At 54.4% G+C, this 22,197-nt stretch overlaps 10 protein-coding genes across 10 annotated transcripts; 4 read left to right on the plus strand and 6 right to left on the minus strand.

Annotated features, from left to right (window-relative positions):
• Nucleotides 1–1,436: 1,436 nt before the first annotated feature.
• Nucleotides 1,437–3,860, minus strand: TPO5_1 (polyamine transporter tpo5; the record flags this gene model as incomplete). Its single annotated transcript, XM_062884123.1, has 4 exons — nt 1,437–2,309; nt 2,340–2,473; nt 2,527–3,157; nt 3,213–3,860. The coding sequence occupies 3 exons, from the start codon at nt 3,858–3,860 to the stop codon at nt 2,427–2,429; spliced, it is 1,326 nt and encodes a 441-aa protein (XP_062740781.1). The 3' UTR covers nt 1,437–2,309; nt 2,340–2,426.
• Nucleotides 3,861–3,890: 30 nt separating this feature from the next.
• On the minus strand, nt 3,891–4,976 carry QC762_0096500 (uncharacterized protein; the record flags this gene model as incomplete). Its single annotated transcript, XM_062884124.1, has 2 exons — nt 4,032–4,976; nt 3,891–3,971 (listed from the first exon to the last, which is right to left on the minus strand). The coding sequence occupies exons 1-2, from the start codon at nt 4,197–4,199 to the stop codon at nt 3,891–3,893; spliced, it is 249 nt and encodes an 82-aa protein (XP_062740782.1). The 5' UTR covers nt 4,200–4,976.
• A 147-nt stretch (nt 4,977–5,123) lies between these two features.
• QC762_0096510 (uncharacterized protein) lies at nt 5,124–11,254 on the plus strand. The gene is given in 5 exon segments (XM_062884125.1): nt 5,124–5,465; nt 5,594–6,008; nt 6,072–6,810; nt 6,866–9,079; nt 9,095–11,254. The coding sequence occupies 4 exon segments, from the start codon at nt 5,367–5,369 to the stop codon at nt 6,978–6,980; spliced, it is 1,368 nt and encodes a 455-aa protein (XP_062740783.1). The 5' UTR covers nt 5,124–5,366; the 3' UTR covers nt 6,981–9,079; nt 9,095–11,254.
• QC762_0096520 (uncharacterized protein) lies at nt 6,574–7,007 on the minus strand (the record flags this gene model as incomplete). The annotated part of the gene is made up of 2 exons (XM_062884126.1): nt 6,574–6,833; nt 6,857–7,007. The coding sequence occupies 2 exons, from the start codon at nt 7,005–7,007 to the stop codon at nt 6,574–6,576; spliced, it is 411 nt and encodes a 136-aa protein (XP_062740784.1).
• QC762_600400 (uncharacterized protein) lies at nt 7,065–9,184 on the minus strand (the record flags this gene model as incomplete). Its single annotated transcript, XM_062891736.1, has 3 exons — nt 7,065–8,933; nt 9,006–9,031; nt 9,157–9,184. 3 exons carry the CDS (start codon nt 9,182–9,184, stop codon nt 7,065–7,067), a joined length of 1,923 nt encoding a protein of 640 aa, XP_062740785.1.
• On the minus strand, nt 10,013–11,574 carry CSK1 (mitogen-activated protein kinase; the record flags this gene model as incomplete). The annotated part of the gene is made up of 3 exons (XM_062891735.1): nt 11,251–11,574; nt 11,108–11,183; nt 10,013–11,050 (listed from the first exon to the last, which is right to left on the minus strand). Exons 1-3 carry the CDS (start codon nt 11,316–11,318, stop codon nt 10,013–10,015), a joined length of 1,182 nt encoding a protein of 393 aa, XP_062740786.1. The 5' UTR covers nt 11,319–11,574.
• A 148-nt stretch (nt 11,575–11,722) lies between these two features.
• On the plus strand, nt 11,723–15,355 carry SYP1 (SYP1 family protein). Its single transcript, XM_062891734.1, has 5 exons — nt 11,723–12,137; nt 12,210–12,302; nt 12,354–12,443; nt 12,489–14,178; nt 14,232–15,355. Exons 1-5 carry the CDS (start codon nt 12,090–12,092, stop codon nt 14,948–14,950), a joined length of 2,640 nt encoding a protein of 879 aa, XP_062740787.1. The 5' UTR covers nt 11,723–12,089; the 3' UTR covers nt 14,951–15,355.
• An 80-nt stretch (nt 15,356–15,435) lies between these two features.
• Nucleotides 15,436–18,749, minus strand: MAD1 (coiled-coil domain-containing protein mad1). Its single transcript, XM_062891733.1, has 2 exons — nt 17,919–18,749; nt 15,436–17,851 (listed from the first exon to the last, which is right to left on the minus strand). The coding sequence occupies exons 1-2, from the start codon at nt 18,120–18,122 to the stop codon at nt 15,668–15,670; spliced, it is 2,388 nt and encodes a 795-aa protein (XP_062740788.1). The 5' UTR covers nt 18,123–18,749; the 3' UTR covers nt 15,436–15,667.
• A 182-nt stretch (nt 18,750–18,931) lies between these two features.
• TAM41 (Mitochondrial translocator assembly and maintenance protein 41) lies at nt 18,932–20,981 on the plus strand. Its single transcript, XM_062891732.1, has 2 exons — nt 18,932–19,098; nt 19,162–20,981. The coding sequence occupies exons 1-2, from the start codon at nt 19,057–19,059 to the stop codon at nt 20,698–20,700; spliced, it is 1,581 nt and encodes a 526-aa protein (XP_062740789.1). The 5' UTR covers nt 18,932–19,056; the 3' UTR covers nt 20,701–20,981.
• A 466-nt stretch (nt 20,982–21,447) lies between these two features.
• PMP3_2 (plasma membrane proteolipid Pmp3) lies at nt 21,448–21,981 on the plus strand (the record flags this gene model as incomplete). The annotated part of the gene is made up of 1 exon (XM_062891731.1): nt 21,448–21,981. The coding sequence occupies one exon, from the start codon at nt 21,448–21,450 to the stop codon at nt 21,979–21,981; it is 534 nt and encodes a 177-aa protein (XP_062740790.1).
• Nucleotides 21,982–22,197: the final 216 nt, after the last annotated feature.

Raw genomic sequence — 22,197 nt, forward strand, 5'->3', positions numbered from 1 at the left:
AGTAGGGGATGGGGGCTGCTACCACGGGGCATGTCAAGGACAAGAAAATAGAGACAGTCTCCGTGAATGAGGGGGCCTTGGAAGATGGTGAGAAGACATCGGTACACAGGGAGTTGAAAGGCCCATGGTATAGATGATTGATCCTTGAAAGGATCGTCGGTAAACTTTTAAAGACAAGTAAGAGATAGTTGTGAAGCCTTTAGACATGGTTGGGAGGCATACTAACTATGTTCAAAGCCCTTGATATCTCGCCGCAGTCTTATTTCTTCTGTCTACAAGGCCGTTGATGATAGTCTTGGGGCATGTTGGGTATCCCAAGGACGCAGCAAAGTTGTGAACGAAGGCGATGATATTAGCATGTATAAAAAGAAAGAGGACAGGCCGTAGACTAGACTGAAAAGATGCAGAAGACTAAGGCAGTTTAACCGTGCCCACGTGAAATGTCCAGGACTGTTTTTCACTCCCTTGATACCCCATCGCAGTCTCCTTTTCTGTTCACATCGTATGTGCTGGGTATGCACTTTGCGACTAGCACTTGGCATATTTTCACTTGATAACACTTGCAAGAGTGATCCCAGAATGTCAGGACGGAAGATTATGTTTGCTGTGATGGTTACCATGATGGCGGCGGCTATGCCTTAGCATTCATGATGGGCATCCATACCATTGTGTGATGAATGATGGATTGGGTTTCCCCGGTTAAATATGGCAGTATAATGCTGTAAAACATTTGGAATCTCATATCTATATTGTATCTTGGAACATCACGGACTGGTCTGTGCTGGGAAAATAGCTGCATGGCTCTCTTATACAAGGTGCAAATACCCCTGAATTCCCCCCTGAGCAACGAACATCAACAAACTGTGCCAGCATGGAAACACTGGCCTGTCCCTCGGCCGATATATATTGCAGGATTGCACATATGCCAGCGCGCAAACAACATTTCATCATACACATCACCGACACCTTCAGATACCATTCTTAGTACTCTCATTAGGTGATCTCTTTTCAGCTGCTGCCACAAAAAACTTTTATACCAGCAGGCTCCCATTCACCGCTTAATCATACTCAAAGATACCACATCGCTACCAAAGTATGAGAAGCTGAGCTGGCAACCCTTCCTGGTTAGGTAGCCTATGATATGCTCGCTGTATCTTTGTATAACTGAATCTTTGATTGATTTCCCTAGCCAAAACAGAATGTGACTTTTGCAGCAAGCAGTCGGACTGGGTGACGCACCGGAGGGCAAGGCATCATACGACACAACATCTTTCCACTTGAGATCTCGCATCGCAATTTTCTCTTGTCTTTTCCTTTGATTGCATCTCACCAACATTTCTTACCAACATCACGAGCGAAGCATCGCGACATCTTGGGCAACAAACACATTCTCGCCGTTGCTACAGCAACCCTCAGGGGCTCCCATGAAAGCATGATAGCAATCCAAGACTTGATTTTAGACTAGTATACTAAACTACCACCGAACCCATCGAGCGGAGATTCCAAGAAATCTATTCCCTTCATCTCAACAACCCCCATTTTCACATTCCACTCCGGGCTCAACTCTTTTCTCACACTCTCTGTAAACCCCTCAAGAACAAATTTACTCGCGTGATAAAACGCACTGCCAGGGGCGGGAAGCCGGCCGCCGATGGAGGCTATATTCAAAATCACCCCCCCCCCCCTTTTACCACCAGACTGCCGCACGTGTCGAACCACATGTAAGGTTATTAAGGCTGTGGACCCCAGAAGTTTGTCTGGAATTGGTCTTGGGCAAGGGAGAGGTTGGCACGGGAGAGGAGGATGGACTCGCTGTCCCCGGTGAGGAGGTTGCCTCGCGGGGTTGATTACGATGTCCAAGGCGTCAAAGTGGGTGGGGGTGGTGGATATGGCGGGGGTGATGGTTGGGAGTGTGTGTTCGAGGTTTGCTGATTGTGATGGGGTGATGTGACGATGTGCGGGAGGGGAGAGAGGTTGATGGCGGTTTGTATAGATGATGATGAAGATGATGATGGGGGGGGAGGGGGAGGGGGAAACTTCGATGACAGTGGGACAGCTATCAATGGACGGCGATGGTATTATTACCTATGCTACCAGCAACATATTCTTGTTGCCTCAATGACAGGCCGTACAGCAGGTAAGATATTCCCTTGTGTCATATGGCAGTCTCTCAATATGGCGACCCAGTAAGCAATACCTACCGTAACATCACAGCCTTAACTCCGGCATTCTAACCCGCAGCCCAAGCGAACGCTAGCGGACCGGGTTTAACGTGTTACCATCACCCGCCATAGCCATAGCCATAGCCACAGCCATAGCCATAGCCATAGCCATAGCAATAGCCGGCACAATACCACTTGATCATCATAGGCCTGTAAATCTCAAATCAAATCTTCCATTGCGGTGCAAACATGCCTACCGTTCGATCACCTCTCAACTTTAATCCCATCCGACTCAGGAGGCCCAGCATAAACTACCAAACTCATCAGCACCCACTCATCATCAGACCTCAAAGAATCAACTCACCTTTCCTCGCATAAACCCCATACCAAACCGCACTCAACACCATAAACCCCATAAACACCACAATCGCATAATTCATCGTCACCTCATCCACCGGCAACACCTGCGGCATCGAAAACAGCACCGTCTCAAACACAATCCACAACACGGCAATCACATTCACCACCCACCCAACCTTCGCCCCCATCGTCCACCGCGCGGCATTCACCTCCCTCCGGCGATGCCACATGCTGATCGAGATCGGAATCGCATACGACACGGCAAGTGATATCACGCCCACAGAGACAAACGCCAAGAAGGCAGACGACGACCCAAGGTTGATCAGCCCGAGCAGCATCTGAACAACTGTCGTCAGCGCCAGAGCCCAGATGGGCACCCCGCGGCGGGCATCAACCCTGCTCCAGAGTCTCGAGACAGGTATGGCCTTGTCGCGGGCGAAGGCCCAGGTGCAACGCGACGCGGCGACGGTGATGGAGATGGAGCAAAAGAACGTGATGATCAGGACGAGGATGCTCAGTCCCAAGCCCCCAGCGGGGGAGCCCATGACAGCAGCAAAGATGTAAGGCAAAGCCTGGGCGACGGGAGCGTCGAGGATGTATTCCAAGGCCGGCATGGTGGCGCATATAGGGATGATCTACACCTGTGGTCAGCAACTCTCTCTCACGGACGAAAGGAATAGCAAGACATACGAAGAAAAGCCCAGCAACCCCCCCAACCGGCACACAAAGCGCAATCGCCCTCGGCAGCTTGACCGCCGGATCATCACACTCCTCCGCCATGGCCGACACCATCCCAATGGCACTAAACGTGTACGCCGCCGGCAACACCCCGATGAAGAAGCTGAAACCCCCCCACCCACTCAAACTGGTATCATACCCCCCCAACGTCTCCCCCACCTCATTCCTCCCCACCTCCGCCTTGGCAGATAAACAAATAAGCGTCACCAAAATCGCCACGGCAGTAAACGCCGCGCAGGCGGTATCAACCGCTGGCAGCAACCTATTCCCGTAAGCGCATATCAAAAACGTTATACCGCAGATCGCGTAAAAGATGAGCAGCAACTGCCACGGCTCAATGATAAAATCAGGGTGGTACAGCGCCACACAGGCGGCGATGAGGGAGGCAAACCCAAAGTTGACCGAGAGAGTAATTGTCCAGTTGCCTATCAGCCAGGTCCATCCTGTGACGAAAGAGAGGACGGTGCGGAAGCGGGGAGGGGCGAGTTGGAAGGACCAGTAGTAGGGGCCTGCTGAGGTGGGATAGCGGGAGGCGAGCTCGCCTAGGGAGAGGGCGATGCACTCGTCTACGATCAGAACTAAGATCCAGCCCAGGAACATGGGGAGTTGGCCTGGTTTTGTTAGTTATTATCATTTGTTCTGTAGGCAAGGAAAGGACTCGCCCCCGCCGTAGATGGCGCTGATGAGGGGACCGCCGAAGCCGTAGGGAATCTAGAGTTCAAATCATCATCAGTCTCCTCTTTACCTTGCCCAGCATGGCGATGATCATACAGCAGCAATAGCCAAGCTCTGAAACAACAGCGTAAACATTGACCGGTTCCGCTTCAGCTCAGGCTTGTACCCCAGCAGATTGATGATGTCCGTCTCGGGGGTGGCGTTTCCCAACTGCGCCTCGACAGCCCCATTGCCCACGGGCGGCTTCTTTTCCATGTCTGCCATTTCTAGAGGTGAGTGATTCGGTACGGGCCGAGAAGCTACACTAGGCAGTGTACATGCAGGGCCAAGACGGATGGAGGGTATTCTTGGCAGTAGCGGTGGTGGTAGATTGCAGTAGACAACGAGATATGAGTGCTCGGAAAGAAAGGCCTTGGCGGAGGGTTTTATATGCAAGATTCCACGGCAGCGAGTGAACCAGTACAGGGGGGGGTTGAATCACTCGCTAGGATGGAGGTCTCACAAGCTGTGTGCCGGATCACCAACCAGCTGCCCCGCGTGCATCATCGGGTCGATAGTCTGGGATGGGGAAGCAACGACATATTGCCCGGGAAAGGGCGTGATAGGCTGAGGATGGTGTGTCATGGTGGTGGTTGTACACGACGGCGCAGGGGACTCATAGAATGATGGATGGATACAGATCTGGGGGATTCCGATGTTTTTATTAGCTGACCGAGTAGGTGTGGTTGTGAGAATGCTTTTTCTGGAGCTGTACATGGACAAATTGATCAACATCTGGGGAGTCCATCCGGCGCTAATCCCCATCGAGCAAAAAAGTACAACCAACCAACCAACCAACCACTTACACATGCATAGCACCACGGCGTTGCATCGGAAGCTTTTGTTCCCCTTATCTCCACCGTAGCTCTTATCAGAGGGGGGGGGGCGATTTGTATGTACATAAATGTCTTATCAACAGGTATCACAACGCATCATCTCCTCCCCAACCCAACCCAACCCCGCTCTTTGGGGGAGCTGTATACCACTTTCAGAAATAAATGGGAGAAAAAAAGAGGAAAATGAACCCAAAAGAAGAAGGTGATTACCGAGGTCGTGGTTTTGTAGAGGAGGGGGGGGAAGAGGGCGCGGATGGCCGGATGGGTACATATATATTGATCCTACCTACCTTCGCAACCAACAGCATGATGTCGACCATCTGCGTGCGGTATTGTTGGTTCTCAGAGGGTAATTTTCTTATCTTTTTCGACATTGGGAAGATATTCTTGCTTGCTTGCTTGCTTGCTTGTTACACACCTCGAACAGCACCTTGTTTATTGGGTTGGGTGAATGACACACTTTTTAACCTCGTTGCTTTCCTTGTATCCATCCGATTCATTAAAGTAATCACGACAGACAGACAGACAGACAGACCGATTGACAAAAAGAGGAAAAATGGCCTCCTCGGTCGTCGCCGCCTGGGAGGACTGCGACAAGATAGACACCCTGTTTATCCTCGTCTGCACGGTAATCTGCTGGACCATTGTCCCGACTGTATGTTTTCCCTCATCACCACACCATCATCACAAACCCTAACCCTCCCCTTCCCCCTTTCCCCTTTCCCCTTCCTCCCCCCCTTCCCCTTACAAGTCATTAACACCCCGCCCCCCAACCCCCCACAGGTAGGAATAGCCTACAGCGGCTACACCTGGCGCCGCAACTCCCTCACCGCCGCCCTCCCCGCCGTCCTCGTGATCTCAATCTGCTCCATCCAGTGGTTCGTCCTCGGCTACTCCCTCGCCTACGGCCCGGGAAACGGCTGGTTCTTCGGCTCCTGGACCGCCCACCTCTTCCACCGCGACGTCCTCTCCTCGCCCGTCGGCACCATCCCCGCCATTTTGTTCAGTGAATTCCAGCTCGTCTTTGAAGCCACGGTCTGCGCCATCGCAGTAGGCGGGTTCGTAGAACGGGGCACCATCAAGTCCTGCGCGGTGTTCATCGCGTCATGGTCAACATTCATCTACTGTCCCCTCGCGCACATGGTCTGGGGGGGTGGTGTGCTGGGGGAGGAGCTTGGAGTTTTGGATTTCGCGGGAGGTGAGCACCATCCCATTTCAATATGCTCCATCTGTTTGTATTGACTGTGAGATGGGAAAAAAGGAACCCCCGTTCACGTCTGCTCCGGCGCCACCGCGACCGCAATCTCCCTCTACCTCTCCTACCCTCTCTTCCGCTCCAAGAAATCCCCCCTCCGCACCCCGACCCACATCCGCCTCCACCGTCCCGGAAACTCCTTCTTCCAGCTCGTCAGCATGATCATCATCTGGGGCTCCTGGCTCGCCTTCGACGCCGGCACCGCCCTCGCGCTAAACTTCCAGTCCGTCATGGCCCTCTGCGTGACCAACCTCTGCGCCGCCTCCGGAGCCCTCACCTGGTCGGTGATGACCTTTCTCGAATCGGGCAAGTGGTCACTCGACGCGACGTTCATGGGCGCGATTTCCGGGTTGGTGATGATCACGCCCTCGGCGGGGTTCATCGACATGCCTACTGCGTTCTTCTTTGGTGTCTTTGGCGCGGTTGTTTGTCGTCAGGCGTTGAGGATCAAGTTTACCAAGCTGGCGCATAAGTGGAGGTGGGTCGACAATGGGGATACCTTTGCTACTCATTGTGTTGGTGGCGTGGCGGCCACCGTCATGACGGGCTTGTTTGCGCGGAGGGAGGTGGCGGCGTATGGCGGGCTGGATGTTCCCGGGGGGGTGGTGTTTGATGGGAACGTGAGGCAGTTGTGGGTGCAGATCGTCGAGGTGTTGGTCGGCTTCAGCTGGAGTTTCTTTGGGAGCTGGTTGATCATCGCGGGGATCGACTGCATCCCCGGGTTGGAGGTGCTAGCGGTTGACAAGTAAGTTTTCTTTTCGGGAGCATCTGAAGAGGATGGGCTAACCTACCGTGATTAGGCATATCCATGAGGGGCTTGACTTTCACGAGACCGAGGAGTCTCTCGGCATTTTGGTGCACCCCGAGGAGGAAGATTATACCCCTACCGACAAGGGGACGATTGCTCTCGACTAAGTTCGCCCCCCGGCGTGTCATCTGCATAAATCTTGACCTTGAATTGTGGTGGTGGAGAGAATGTCTTGTAGTGTTAGGATCACCTCATCCGAATAGACTGTGGAGGCCTGTCTGGCTCATCACATCCAGCCAGTGCGTCCGACGTGCCAGCCCAATCTCTTCGTCATACGCGGTCCAGACAGCACGCAGCAGCTGCTTGGCCACACCAATCGGCTTCGGTGGCAGGCTGTTCTCCAGCTGATCCAACCGGGCCATGATGAACGACCGGGCCTGTGACGTCTTGATGGCATTCTCTGACATCCCGGGCGTGGCGGCTAGGGAAGAGTCCGTATCAGCGACAATACACGATGTGGGCGTGGGGATCGCCGCCGCAGCCGTCGACTCGGTGCTGAGCAGGAAGCTCTGATGGCCGCGACCGAGGGGGACCTTCCTGTCGAACCGCAGCCCGCTCCCCGCGCAGAGACAGAGCAGCGGTTGGATACATCGCATGCTTCCAACTGGCAAAGCCCTGAGAACATCCGTGACGTGAAGGGCCAAGGGAGATACCCATGTACTCCAGAGAATGGTTCCATCTTGGTCCGCCAAATCGGGCATTCGCTTTGCGACGAGATCGGGGAAAGTCTCGTACAGCTGGAGGAGTGATGAGAGCCGATAGGCTTGCGTAGCATTGTACAGATCAGTCGATATCGTCGAAGCCGTATCAGGCGTGAGGCTGGTCTCGACAGGCGTGATATCAATGGACAACAATGACTCTTCGATCACGGTAGCCTCCTGGATGTCCTTCATGGCACCTTGCAGGACGCGATAGCTCGTCCCATCGTTATGCTGCCATCGTGTGCGGGACCGCCGGCAAAGAGCAACAGCCTTGCCGAAAAGTCGAAAGACGTCAGCAGAAACACCTGTCCATGCGTGCGGTGTTGCGGCCACCAGCGGTCCTTGATCTGTCGGCTCTGCCCAGCTGAGCATGTTGGCGAAGTCTATTTCCTCCTCCGACACCACACTCCTCAGCGCCTCTTCGTACAGCAAACATCCCTTGAAGAAGTCGAGGAGTTCCTGCGATTCGGAATCGAGCGTCTGGCGGTCGAGGATCTTCAGCACGTTGTGGGCCTGTCGTACGTATTGCTGGCCAAGTTGTCGCGACTCCATCCAGCACATGGACGAGCTCATACAGAACAAGGATAACAGGAGCTCAACCGGGAAACGCGGACGATAGCCTGTCGAGAAGGCGACGAGCTCTTTGTGGATGGCCTCGGCAGCCTTTCGCGGGGCGGCACGGGCCGTGTCTTTGATGACATGAGGAAGGCGCTCGACAAGCGAGGCTGCCGAGATGGCTTGGAGGGCATAGAACACGGGTGTCGATGTGTTCCACAGTGTCGAGGTTAGTCGGCGGTAGGGGTTTGTCTGAGAGTCAAAAGCCGACCAGGAACAACAGACAGACTTGAACCAGTGTTCTATCAGGAACGTAGGAATATCCACCACTTGCTGAAACATCATGGGTTCCTGTTGCCGATTCGTCGGAGTCAAGCCGCCACTCTTCCGGGCGACGGGAACAAGAGTGCCGCCATCACCGCCAGTACCATCCTCGACGGGAGCCTCTGACTGGGGTGGTGGCGAGAGGGTAAATGAAGACGGTGGCGGCGAGGCGGATAGTGTAGCTGACCGCGGTGCCGAGGAAGATTCCCGGCTTACAGCCGCAGCCGGGCTGGGAGTCGTCGGGCTTGCGGCCGAGACGTTGGCGTCAGACCCAGATGGGTTGCCGGCAGGGGAGGCGGTCTTGACGATAGAGGCCGAAGCAGCGGTGACGAGCTGGGCAAAGTTGTCAGGCCCTGTCGTGTTAATCACCGTCGGCCTTTCATGCTTGGTCGACCATTGGAGACGCTGCTGATAACCGGGGCACTGGAAGCCCTTCTTGAGACAGTTCTCACAGGCGGGTTTGGCTTCATCACATCGCAGCTACAGAGAGGATAGGTTAGTCTGGCCAAGGGGACAGAAAAGTTAAACTCAGAATCATCCTGGGCCGCGTACCCGCCTGACTTTACAAGTTCGACAACCTATCGGTCAAAGTTAGCAACAGCGCGCGTCAGATAAGGCGGAGGAGGGTCATCATCAACAACAACAACAACAACAACAACAACAACAAGGCTGTTGATGAGGGGGACGAGAAGCTCTCGCGTACCAGTTCTCGACTTCTGTCTGTTCTTCATGGCGTGCTCTTCCTCATGATTCAATCCGGATCAAACACGAAAACAAAAAACACTGGACAAGAATGGAAAGCAAGGAGAAGAGAAGAAAGAGACTGGCTCGGGGGTAGTATGTCGGGATCATGCAGTCGACCAGCAGTAGTGCTTTCTTCCAGCCCGGGGGCACAGCCCAGTCAGCCATGGGCGGCCAGCATCGAGCTGCCTACCATTCACCCCCCCTCCCCTCCCCCCCAAGTCTCGTTGATAGGTGCATGGGCGACGGACCAATGATGGCGATCCCGACAATCAGAAGGTTGGTGACCCAGGCGGGAGCAGCCCCACTTCGGCTTCCTTGGAATCAGTGAGATCCAACCAATTAAGCCCGATGTCGAGCGCCACCAACAACCTCGATACCTTTTCTCGTGTTGATATGAGTTGAGGGAAGTGAGGGGGGGGATGAGGGGGGAATATTATGACCCCCACCTTCTCTCTCCAAAAGAGAAGCTGAAGTGAACATTCCAATGTTCCACGAGCCAATTTTCTTCTGCGGTGCAACGGCGCAGCTTGTGTGTCATGAAGCTCTTATCGATCGGGTGCCATCCCGCCAAGCCTTCTTCACTGCGACAACATGATCCCAGCTCCCTGCTTCCCCGCGTGACTTTTGGGTCCCCTTGTCCGCCGCTAGGCCGTGTTGGGCGGACCCGATGTTCTGGGGGGGGGGAAAGGGGGCGGTTCGGAGTGCCAAGCCGGCGCCAGACACAGTTCCCGGGTCGGCCCACTCCGAAGATTAACAGCTGCTTGTCCGGGCCGATAATGTCATTCTTGGTTGATTGCTTTGTCATTTGGATTTGGTCAGTCTAACCTCTCACTTCCCCCTCTCAAAATCTCCACCGCCTCTCCAGCCCTGACCCTCCACCCACTCTGATACCTCACACACCTCCCCACCAGCTCCCTCCACCTGTCCCCCACCACCTCCGGCAGCACCTCCTCCCAACCCCTCCTCTCAAAAGCCCTCCAACTCTCCCACGGAACAGTCCTCAACCCCTCCTTCCCGCCCCTCCCTGCCTCTGGCCAGGTCTCCTCTGTCGGACTCCCAATCGTCTTGAAGATACTCAATATCAACCCGAGCTGGTTCCCATCTTCGTGTACACCCCTACTTTCAAACAACGGCCTGGGACACGGCTTCATGATACACTCCGCCAACATCACGCCCGCAGCCCAGATATCCACCGCCGTGGTGTACGACTTGTTGCCGAATAGCACCTCAGGAGCACGGTACTGGCTTGTGCCAATGTCGAGGATTTTGTTATCCGCTGGTTCGGTTGGCGGTGAGTGCTCGGGTGACCAGGCTGTGCCAAAGTCTATCAGTGTGATGCTGGGGACGGGAGATGAGGCGGAGAAGGGGGAGGATAAAAGCAGAGAGGAGGGTTTGATGTCCCGGTGGATGATGCCTTGGGTGTGTAGGTAATCCAAAGCCGAGAATAGAGCGACAAAGATGTGGTTAGTTTGTCGGGATGAGAGGGTGGTGTTGGATTCGGTGTGTTGCTCGAGAACCCGGTTGAGAGTCAGAGGCATGTAAGGGAAGACGAGAACGAAGCGGGTGGATTGGTCATAAAATGTTTCGATGAGGCTGATGATGTTCTCGTGGGACAAGGACGACAAGAGCCTAGCTTCGAGGCGGGGGTTGTGGGGGGCGATGTTGGTTTCGACAATGACTTTGAGGGCGTAGGTATCGGAGCGATAGACTTGGGAGGTGGCGCCGTCATCGATGCAGTGACAGTTGGCATAGCTACCTATTTTGATGCCGGGACTTGCAGGAGTAGTGACACCTTCTGGTGGTGAGTATGGCGGAGAGGATGGTGGTGGATTGCAGGCGGAATCATATTCTTCCTACAGCCAGTTAGAGCCCATCGGCAAAGTAAGGATAAGGTAGGTAGTGAAACCTACTCTGCTGGCAGATGTCTTGTAAGCTTCATCCTCAAAGCTAAACGCACTACCTCTAGAGGCAGCTAGTACCTTGGTTCTGTTTTGTTGTGCATATCATTAGTATCAAAAAAGAAAAGAGCCAACAATAACAGCAATAAACCCACAGCCTCTGGATGTTGTCATATCGTTCCGAGGCCGTAAGTACAGCCCTCCAATCAGCCGAGTCTGACATCTGGGAATGAGATGGTGGTGTCTGTGTGTTGAACCCCTGAATGCGTCCGCCCTGAGTTACCTTCCCGAGGTAAACGGCAGTTGGGGAGGCAGTAAGCAGTAAGATTGGCTATTGTTAGCTGGGAACAGTGATCAACTCTGAGGACAGTCTGAGGGAAGTAAAGTTTCAGAGAGACAAACTGTCCGCATTGGCTCAAGGCAGGTCACTATGATGATGATGTTTCCGGAAGCTCTTTCAGGAACAGTTCCAGGGTCTTCTGCATCTGCTGTGGATCGAGTCTGATGCCCTGTGGAAGGATGCGGCTGGCTGGCGGTGCTTGGCATCGCTGGCAGGGAGCTCAGTGGTTGGCTGGAGGGCAATTTGTCAATTCAAATGACTGGCTGTGCAGCTTCCCCACAGAAAATGCGAGCTTCATCCCCGTGACATCAACTGTCCGCTGTCCACACTGTCCAGGTCCAGGCCCGAAAGCCGCGAACTTGCAATTTCAGACGCTGCCTGCACGCCGTTTAAGCTGCCCCAAGCAATTTATCGTCGTCCCTTTGTCTTTTTGTATTCTTTTGCCATCTTCTTCTCACTCTCGCTATCTATCACTCTTTCTTTCTCTCTCTGTCGCCGCTCGGCGGCCAAGTACCACGGTTGCATTTACTGGCATGAGTTGATTTAACCAAGCCCAGCGCCGCTCCGTCCCCTCCTCTCTTCGCTTGGCTCAGCCCTTTTGACTTTTGGCCAATTTGCGCCTCACGACCAACTCGTACCAGCACATTGCCGGCCATGGCTGCCACCGACGACCTCTCGCGGGCCGAGTACCCAGCTATGCTGGTGAGCTCATTTGTTTGCCTCCTCTGAATTCCCCTTGCGATGCTGACCGACTGCGTGTCCTCCCTGTCGCAGGCCAACCTCCAACCAACCCAAGCCGTGCAAACATTGTCCGACCGAGTCAAGCGCATCACGAAAGTCAACAACGAGATCGCCGACTGGCTCCAGGTACGCCTTTTCGACGCCCGGGAACCGGACAGGAGCTAAAGAGTGGAACAGGAACGCAAAAGGGTTGAGGAGCAGTACGTCGCCGGCCTGCGAAAGCTGCTTGTCTTCAAGGTGCCCAACGCGTCATCCGAGCTTGGGTTGGTGACTCTCCCGTACTCCTTGAAAGTCCGCATTGACTAACATCAGGTTGCGCAAAGCGTCTTCCAAGCACCATGGGATAAGATCCTTCAGTCTACCGACGCCATTGCTGCTTCCCATCACTTGCTCGCTCAGCGCATCGAGAAAGATGTCGAACACTCCTTACGAACCTTTCAGAACAAGAAGGAGATGCAGAATATCCAGAACATCGGCGCGAACCTCCAGACTATGGCCAGAGAGCTGGACGATGCCGCCGAAAAGTCGGAGAAGCTGTCCAAGAAGGGCGGCAAGGCTAATGCCCAAAAGGTGGATCAAGCGGCATCCAGGTTGGAAGCTGCCAACCAGCAATGGGAGTCGCAGGCGCCCTTCATCTTCGAAACGCTTCAAGCTTTGGACGAGCAGCGCATCAACCACTTGCGCGACGTGCTGACCCAATTCGAGACACACGAGGTGGACCAGGCAACGCGAACCCAGGCCGCTGCCGAAGAGGTGCTGAACATGATGCTGGAGGTCAACACTGCCAAGGAGATCGAGAACTTTGCGAGCAAGGTCACGGCTGGGAAGCCAAAGATTGAAAGGAGGTCGACCAACACGAGGGCCTCCAACGTCACCACGCCAACCGCAGCAGCCCCACCTAGCGTTCACGGCGGCCACGACGATGATGTTACTAGCGAACACTCCTTCCAACACCAGGGACACCCAGAATCGAAACTCCGGAGTCGGATCGGCACCATGTTGGGACGCCGACGACAGAGTGTCCATGCCGGGTTTGGGCAGATATCTCCTCAGAAGGGACTCGGCCCATTTTCTCGGAACCTCGGAAGCAGCCACGGCCACGCCCTGTCACCGAGATCTTCGTCTCACAACTTGAACAATGACTCTCAGAATAGGTTATCGTCCGTTGTCGAGACTCCCAAGAGCCCGGGTGCCGCGGATCATCGCGATTCGACAGCGGAGAAGGAGAATGCCAGGGCTTCACATGAGGGTCCTAACGGCACGAACGGGATCACTGGTGGGGATGGCAACAAGGATGTGCAGTCATCCAGCCTTCTGAATGGAACCGCCGAGGACATCTTTGACGTTCAGCCACCTCCAGGGCCTCCGCCAGCGCAGCAAAATGAGGAACCATCAAAGGATGCTGAAGGGTTCACGATTCCAGGTGCCATGAACGATCCCATCTCTCGGGCCCAGAGGGAGGCGGCGGCCGAGGAGGGGGATCACATGTTTAAGCTCAACATCCAAAACGAGCCCATCGCCGAGGAGGACCAGGATGCGAAGCAAGCAGCCTTGTCCAATGTGGCCAGTGTTCTGACGACCATGGGGGCGCCTGCTAGAAAGACGGGTACTGTCCGTGGCAGGAGAGATGTAAGAAATACGGTTTACATGCCAGCCCCAACACACGAAGTACCCGGGAGCGCATTCCCGCCATCACCATCACTACCTCCCACGACACTGGCAAGGCCCACGCCGCCGTTCTCGACAGAAGGGAGCCATACCTCTCGTGCTTCCGACACCCAGTCGATCCGCTCAGGCACCTCGCTTGGCGGCACATCATCCTACAGCGGTTTTGCTAGGCTGCGGCACCCGGACATGCACGGATCCGAGCATGCGACCGGCCTGAACTCGTCAGTGATTGAATCGGTGTCTGCCATCTTTGAAGAGGGCGAGGTCACGTCTGTCAAAGTGACGGGCGAGATTGCGTTGTCCTACAACCCTGACCCCGACGCTGCCCAGCCAGGTATGTTCTCTTCGGTCTCTCACGGACGGGCGTAGTTAACCAACTCGGAACAGACCACGAAACCATCAAGCTTAACAAGTTCTCGCTGCTCGAATCCATCGGTCCTAACCGCACCTTTGTCGGCAACACGATTTCGCCCGATGAGTTTACGGTCGATGTTTCGCACCTCGGCAGCACAACCACCGCCTTCACCTACCGCGTCCACTCCGATTCGGATACGGCTTTAGCCAGCCAGTGTCCTATTGTCATCCACCCCGTATGGAAGCCTCAAGGTGACAAACTTGGTCTGCTGCTGCAATACCGCCTCAACCCGGCCTCGAACCTGCCCCGTCCAGTAACACTCTCGAACCTCTCCTTCGTAGCAACATACGAAGGTGCCAAAGCAAGCGGCGTGCAGACCAAGCCTTCGGGCACGCACCTGAAGGACAAGCACCTTGTATACTGGCGCCTCGGGGACGTCACCCTGACCCAAGACTGGGGCAAGATCATCTGCCGGGTGATTGGAGAACAAAACGCCGAGCCACAACCGGGTCATGTGGAAGTGAGGTGGGAGTACACATCTAACGAATCGGAAGGGCCAGGAACAGGCAGTGGGATTTCGGTGGCCAGATTAGGGGAGAGCAAAGGCAAGGAGAGGGAGCTGGACGAGGAAGACCCGTTTGCTGATGCGGGGAGCTTGGTGAGTCCGAAGGACACGAGGAGGTGGGTTGACTTGCCAGTGGTGAGGAAGATGGTGGCGGGGAAGTATATGAGTCGAAGTGAGTCGAAGTGAGACGGGTTCAAAAAGATGTGCGTTTTTGCAACGATGTGTGGAATCAAGGAGTTTCATGAGGAACCTATTAAGCCAGCATGGATGGATGGAATGATGTGGAAGAAGGCAAAGAAAAGCCTTGCTCTCGTTTATATATTTTTCCTATGGGTTTTCTTTTTCTTTTTTTTTTTGTTAACTTTCTTACTTGTATCACTTTTAACTATTCTTATTCTCGGATTATTATCGCTTTTTTTTGGGCGTGGTTGTGTGAGTGATGTGGTGAGTAAAGGTGAAAATGTATGTAAGTGGTGAGGAAGCTGGGAGGATGGGAGCATGATGTATACCAGGTAGGCAAGTACACTTTTGAAGAAATGAACATATTTTCTTTCCAACACGAAAGTTTTAGGCAGCTACATATCACAAGCCATCAATCGTAGGACAGTGAAGCACAAGTTGACCAGCAAGTGCTGTCACGTCATCACAATACCCGAACCGCCTGTTTTTGTGGTGCCTCTGTTTAATGTGTAATACTCGATTATCTCTTCATCTATGTCCTTTGCGATGCAATGTTCATATTTCATTAAAACCCTTGACCCTTGATCCATGTAAAAACTCCGTTTTTCGCCCACAGAAACAAACAAACAAACAAACAAGCCCATCCTACGCCACCTCCCTTCCATACCACCTCCTCTCCCACTCATCACCCCCCTCCTCCCCCTTCATCCCATCCTCCCCTCCCTAAGAAGAGTGATCCTCCTGCCCCCCGTGCCTCTCCTCCCAAAACTCCAACGTCAAAGCCGCCAAAAACCCCGGCACGCACCCCCTCTCCCTCACCCAGAATTTGATCAGATCCCCAATCCTCACCGCAAACTCGCTCCTCGGCCCACCACCAACCTTCATCGTCCCCTTCTCCCCATCAAAAACAATGCTGTTCTCGTGCTCGTCCGTTTTTGAGGGGTAGTAAACGCTCTCGACCCTCATCTTCCCCCCAGGGATAAAACTCACCGTCCACCCCAGCGTGCTAAAAACAGCCTCTTTGAACTCTGCCGACTTTGCCGCCCACACCTCCTTCAGTCGACGTGAACTCTTGTGCGCCGAGGCGGTTTCTGCTTTTGCCTCTGCTACCTCCCTTTGGGCGGCGGCGAGTTGCGATGTGGGTATGGTGGAAAACAGTGTTGGCTGACGTTGTATGTGAGCTACCAGCTCGGCGTTTTCGGCTTTCAACGCGGCCAAGGTGGCTGTCTTGATGGCTTCGTAGTCGGATGTTGGGTTAGACCTAAGAGACAAAACTCGGGTCGAGGCCCGTTCTTTTGCCTTGGCTAGCTGTTCAACCGTGACGGCGTGTTCTTTTCGTAAAAGATGTAGCGTTTGCTGAACGTCGGCAAGCTCAGCCTGGAGTTTCCTGTTTTTCCTGGCCAGGTGCCCCAAATGTTCAGATTCCGCGTCGTCAGAGTCTGATCGGGGACGCTTGCTCCCAATGACAGGCTGAACTGGGGACACAGCGGCAGATTCGAGAGACGTCAAATCGGCGTGAAGCGTCGCAACCTCGGTCTTGTACCGATCAACCAGATCCTCCAGCTCCTGTATCCTCTGCGCCTTTTGCTCGTCCACTGTCTCAGGCTGCATGGTGATATCCTCCATGTCAAACGTCCTGAGTTGCGCCCTAAGGTACTCAACCTCCTTGACGGCAAGGGCACGCTGCCTGTCCAGACGGGCACGAGCCTTATCGTTCCCCCCACTGGACCCCCCAGGAGCCTTGAGTTTCTCAATCTGCTCCAGCAGCCCGGCCTTCTCCTCCTCAAGAGACCTAATAATATTATCCCGATCAGCAACCTCAGGCTGGAGAGACCCTATCTTCTCCAGCAAACTCGCCGAGCTGAGCCGCTCAGCAACAAGAGCCCTGGCCACCTCCTCAGGCGAGTCAAACTCAGCCTGCCCCTCACCCTCCAAATACGCCGCCCAAGCCATCCTCTCATCCTCCAACCTCTGCCTCTGCGTCCTCTCCTCCGCCAGCTCCCGCTCAACACCAACCGCAGCCTCCACCTTCCGCTGCAAAGACCTCTTCTCCTCCTCGACCACCTCCACAGCCTTGTGCACCTGGCGCAAGTGCCTGAGCTCGGTAATCTGCTCCCTATTCTTCGCCTCCAGCGCCCTAATATGCGTCACCTGATCCGACAGCTCCCTCCTGATGACAGCAATAGTCTCCGCGTCCCCCGTCTGCGCCTTGAGCATCAGCACCTGCGCCTCCAGCTCCCCAATAATCTCATCCTTCTCCCCCAACGCAGCCTGCACCCTCTCCAGCATCTCCTCCCTCCCCTTATTCCCCTCCTCCAACTCACTCTTCCCCCGCTGACACGCCGCAAGCTTAGCCCGGAGGTCATTAACCTCCCGCTCCGCCACCCTTGCCGCCTCATCCTTCTCCGCACTCAAATCCTCAAGCTCCTCCCTCAGCACCCTTGCCTCATCCACCGCGCTCCTAGCCTTGGCCTCCAGCTCCCGTTTCTGCCTCTCCTGCTCCGCTCTCAGCTCGTCAAGTTCCGCCTGCAAAACCTCAACCTGCCGCTGGGCGCGTCCCTTTTCCGCGTCGGCGGCTTGCTTCGCCTTGAAGTCGTCTTCCGCCCGTCGCTTGGTGTCTCGAATTTCATTCTCCATCTGCAGACGCGCCAGCTCCTTTTCTTGCTCGTAGTTGCTGATTTGGTATTTTAGCGTGCCGACCTCGGCTTTGAGGTCCTCGATTAGTTTTCGCTGTTCGTCGCTCTCGCAAGGTTCGTGGTTCTCTTTGCTGCTTTCGCGACTTTCTCTGCTCGTTGCGGGGGAGGGTCCGCTGAGCCGTGACATGGTGCTGGCTCGGGGGTTGGGGGCGTTTGTTGGTTCGCCCGTGAGGAGGTTTTGGGAGGTTGTGCTGTTGCGAAAGGCGGCGATCTTTTTTTTGGTTTCTTTTTGTCAGCCTGATTGCTTCCGGCGCGCGTCGGGCGTCGCGAAAACTTACTCTGGATTGGGAAGAAAGCGTCGGTCTTGAGGCGCCGCCGGCAACGGTGGCGCGGAAGCTGGGGGCGCCGTTGCTGGAGACGGAGGGACGCCGGGCCGACCCGGGCGGCTCGCCTTTGGGGGTGAAGGACCGCATTAGTTGGGATGTTTTGCTGTTGTTCACCGGTCGCGGTTTGGGTGTGTTTGGTTCTGGGGGTTCGGGCATTTTGGAGAGCGATTGTTTGGAAAGGGTTGCTGTGGGGGGTGATTGGCTGCTGGCAAAATAAAGCGGGGCTTGTCAACAGAGAGGGCTCGGCTGGAATTTCGGATGTGATGGTGGCTTCTGGAGAAGAAGCTGTCGCGGTTGAGATGTTGAGGGTACCTACAGAGTAGGATTTGGAAGAAAAGTTAAAATTGTGATGGATTGGTCGGGTTTGTTGGCCGAGGCCTTTATGGGAGAGCCCAGCGCTCTCGGGGCAGGAGCGGTAACTGCTGTGTCCAAAGTACTTCGCTGTTTGCTTTGCTCCGCTGTCCGCTGTTGTAGCATGTCTTCCAGTATTTCAAGCCGTAGACTACCGATGTCCTGACATAGGAGTGCGATAGAATGGAGGCTCTCTCTCTCTCTCTCTCATTCAATGAATGTCCTGAAGACGAGAGCTCTTGTCAGTCTGGCCGCCGTGGTTGTGTACGTCCAACTTCGGCATTCAGCAGTCACCGCTCCGCCGGTTACGGCCGAATGTCGGTATGTATACTGAATGCTGAGAGCCCTGTCCAGATGAAATTCCTTCCTCCTCCTCCACCGAGACAAGCAACACCAGAGATGCTTTTGTGATATCAGCTCAGTAAAGAAAAGCTTGGCATGTCGATGGAATGCCTGCCAAGGCTTCGATCTGTGGGGAGAACAAAGAAAGCGCATGTGCCCCTGCCAATGACGCGGAACTGGGAGGCCCGTGCCCGAGCTATGGCCCGCCCAGGGTCTTTATCGTCCTGGAGCTTCCAGCTTCAACTTTCCCTTGGTTCCACAACATCCATGGCTTTGGATACGGACACCAGGTGATACTTCCCGCGGCATCCGCTGCTCTTTTTTTAAGAAAAACAACATTCCAGGAATATTCAATCTTTTTATTAATTTTTTTTTTTACTCTGAAATCCAAATCCCAATGGCTGCTCCCACCTCCAACCGCCTCCCGTTTCTACTGAGGGTGAGTCCCCGTCCCCTCCAGTGGTTGGCCAACGTCATAGCTCACCAAAAGCTTTCTATCTAGGGTCGCCTCCCACTGCGCCCCCGGCCCACCACGACCAGACCACTTCCCTTTGGAACTGCGCGACGATACGGAACGAACGTTGAGGATAAGAATGAGCTGGACAAGGAGACAAGGGAGGGCGCCCAACACGATGCTGCCGCCGACCAGGCCACCGACACATCAAGGTCCGACACCAAGTCTCCCCAGGCCATCGCAGACGAGGCCTCGAGCAGATCCGACTCGGAGTCTTCAGTTGTCAGCGACCTCAAGGACTGGGAGACGAACCCAAACTTTAAGATCGAATCCTTTTCCGACCTACCCCACGCCAACTTTGGCGTCAACCAACACATACCGTTCGACGCCGAGTTCAAGGAAGTCTTGAAGGCTATCCCTTGGGCGTTCCGGGCGCCGATCCGTTATGCATTTGCTTATGGATCCGGAGTGTTTCCACAGTCGAAATCCAACGGCAAAACGGCAACCCCCGAAGAAGTAAAGGCTATACATCCAAAATGCCCACCAGCGGTAGCAAGACATCAAGATGGCACACCGAAAATGATTGACTTTATCTTTGGCGTGTCCCACACGCAACACTGGCACTCTCTCAATATGAAACAACACCGCGATCATTACTCGGGCCTTGCCACGCTCGGGTCGGGGGCCGTATCTTATGTGCAGGACAGAATGGGTGCTGGTGTCTACTTTAACCCATATGTTGTTGTCAACGGGATTTTGATCAAGTACGGAGTGGTGCTGCTAAAGACACTGGAGGAAGACCTGACCAACTGGGACACACTGTATCTGGCCGGTCGGTTGCACAAGCCAGTGAAGATTCTGCGCGATGACCCCAAGATTCGTCTCGCCAACCAGATCAACCTGCTTTCTGCTTTGAGGACGGCCCTGCTGCTGTTGCCGCCAAAGTTCACCGAAGAAGAGCTCTATGCCACCATTGCCGGCATCAGCTACCTCGGCGACCCACGAATGGCCCTGCCAACGGAGAACCCAAGCAAGGTCAAGAACATTGTTGGCAACAACATGACCAACTTTAGACGGCTGTATCTCCCACTTATCGAGACGCTTCCCAACGTCGAGTTCAACGACCCGGGAACCAGCGCCAAGGACTGGGTGTGGGAGGCTAGCAACCTCAACCTCGTTCAGGATATGGACCCTGTCAAACGCGGCAACATGGTGCGCCGGCTGCCAAAGTCATTCCGTTCACGTCTCTACTTTCAGTACCAGAGGAAATTCGCCATACCGCAGCTAGAGTTCAACAAGATGATGGAGGAAAGTAAGAATGAGGACTCGATCTCGTTCAAGCGTCGCGAGGGCGGCGGGTTTGAGAGGCGTATTGTGCAGGACGATCCCACCGAACTGCGCAGCTATATTCGGGAGGTGATTAAGCAGACTATCAGCTGGCCGGCCACGACACAATCCTTGAAGGGACCCCTCACCAGCGGCTGGACGAGGACGTGGCGGTATCTGATGGAGAAGATGGCCAAGTACCGCGAGGGAAAGGCCAAGGAGGCTGAGGAAAAGGAGGAGAGCGAGGAGAAGAAGGCTTGATGTACGTTTATGATGACAATAATGAGCGTTGTTTTTGGGCTACATTGGCTGGAAGCGGTGGTTCGGGTTCTGTTGTGTCATGATACACGGGCCTCGTGTTTTTCTTTTAGTGTACATATCACCATGCATGACTGTAGAGTAGAGGTTGGCGTTTTGTTACTATGAGCGATTGAGAGGGATGGGTCACGAATAGAATGAATATACTTGGCATCTTGTTTACTATTCTAGGCATACGTGTCTGTGGCTTTGATGAGGGGATGTGGCTATAATGCCGCGCGTGCTAAACAATGGGAATTTGGCCGGGCAATTGTTGAGCATATTTTGTGGCACGGTTAACACGGGAAGTAAGGCTAAAGGTTTTGGTGTGGCGGTGGTTGGTGGGTGGCGAGTGGTTGGAGCGAGGTCAGCGGGTGATGGTCGGGTGTGTTCTGGGCAGAACGAACTATGACGTAGGTTTGCCTGACTTACACGCAAAGCTACCGTTTGTGTCGATCGATCAAGCCGGATTGAGACGTCATTGAGGGATGGTTGGGACCGTGGGGGGGAATATAAGGGTCTTTTTTTTTGGTGCGGTTTTGAATTTGTTCTTAGCGACAGACTTTTTGAATCAAGCATCACCTTGTTACGTACAGAACTATCACGAGTCGAGCAAGTTTGTTACCTACCACAAGCAACAACACAGTTTGATTACATACCTACAACATACCTACCTACTACCCAACAAGAGAGACCACGACCAGCTGCAAGATGGAGAAATCACCGGCCTACAACTACAACTACAACAACAACAACAACAACAACGGGGGCATGGGAATGGACACGGGCATCACTGGCGGCGCCTCCTCCTCCTCTGCCAACCCTATGCAACAACCTGCGTACACCGACAACACCAAACCCCACACCAACGACTACTACGCCGCCCCTCCTGCCTCGTCTTCCGCAGGCGTAGGCGCAGGAGCAACACCAACAACCCACCCCGTGGGTATGGACCACACAAACCGCGACTCGATGGCATCCACCGCCGTACCCCCAGCTACCACCAGGACGAGTTCATCAAGTTTCACAGGAAGTGACGTCATCCTCCTCATCATGGCCATCTTCCTCCCCCCGGTGGCGGTCTTCTTGAAGAGGGGATGTGACGCGCATTTTTTTATCAACATCCTGCTCACGATCTTGGCGTGGTTGCCGGGCATGATTCATGCTTTTTATGTTGTGGTAAGGTACCCTGGTGATTTGGGGGATCGGAGGGCGAGGAAGGGGGAGGGGAAGAGGGGTATTTGAGAGTGAAGGATTTGGAATGGGGCAATGAATGGGACAATGGTAGAGCTTAGGGGGAAGGAGGGACTTGGGGGATAGAAAGGGAGGGAGGAAATATGATACCAATTTGAGTAGCTGTTTTGATTTTTGTTATTGCGTCTTCAGGTGTGTAATGGAGTGTTGAATTCGGCAACCGTGAACTCGAGAATGGCACCCGCAGGCAGTTGACCACTTCCTCAC

This window comes from Podospora pseudocomata, chromosome 6 (genome assembly GCF_035222375.1).
Source record: "Podospora pseudocomata strain CBS 415.72m chromosome 6, whole genome shotgun sequence".
In the NCBI taxonomy this organism is placed as follows: Eukaryota; Fungi; Ascomycota; class Sordariomycetes; order Sordariales; family Podosporaceae; genus Podospora; species Podospora pseudocomata.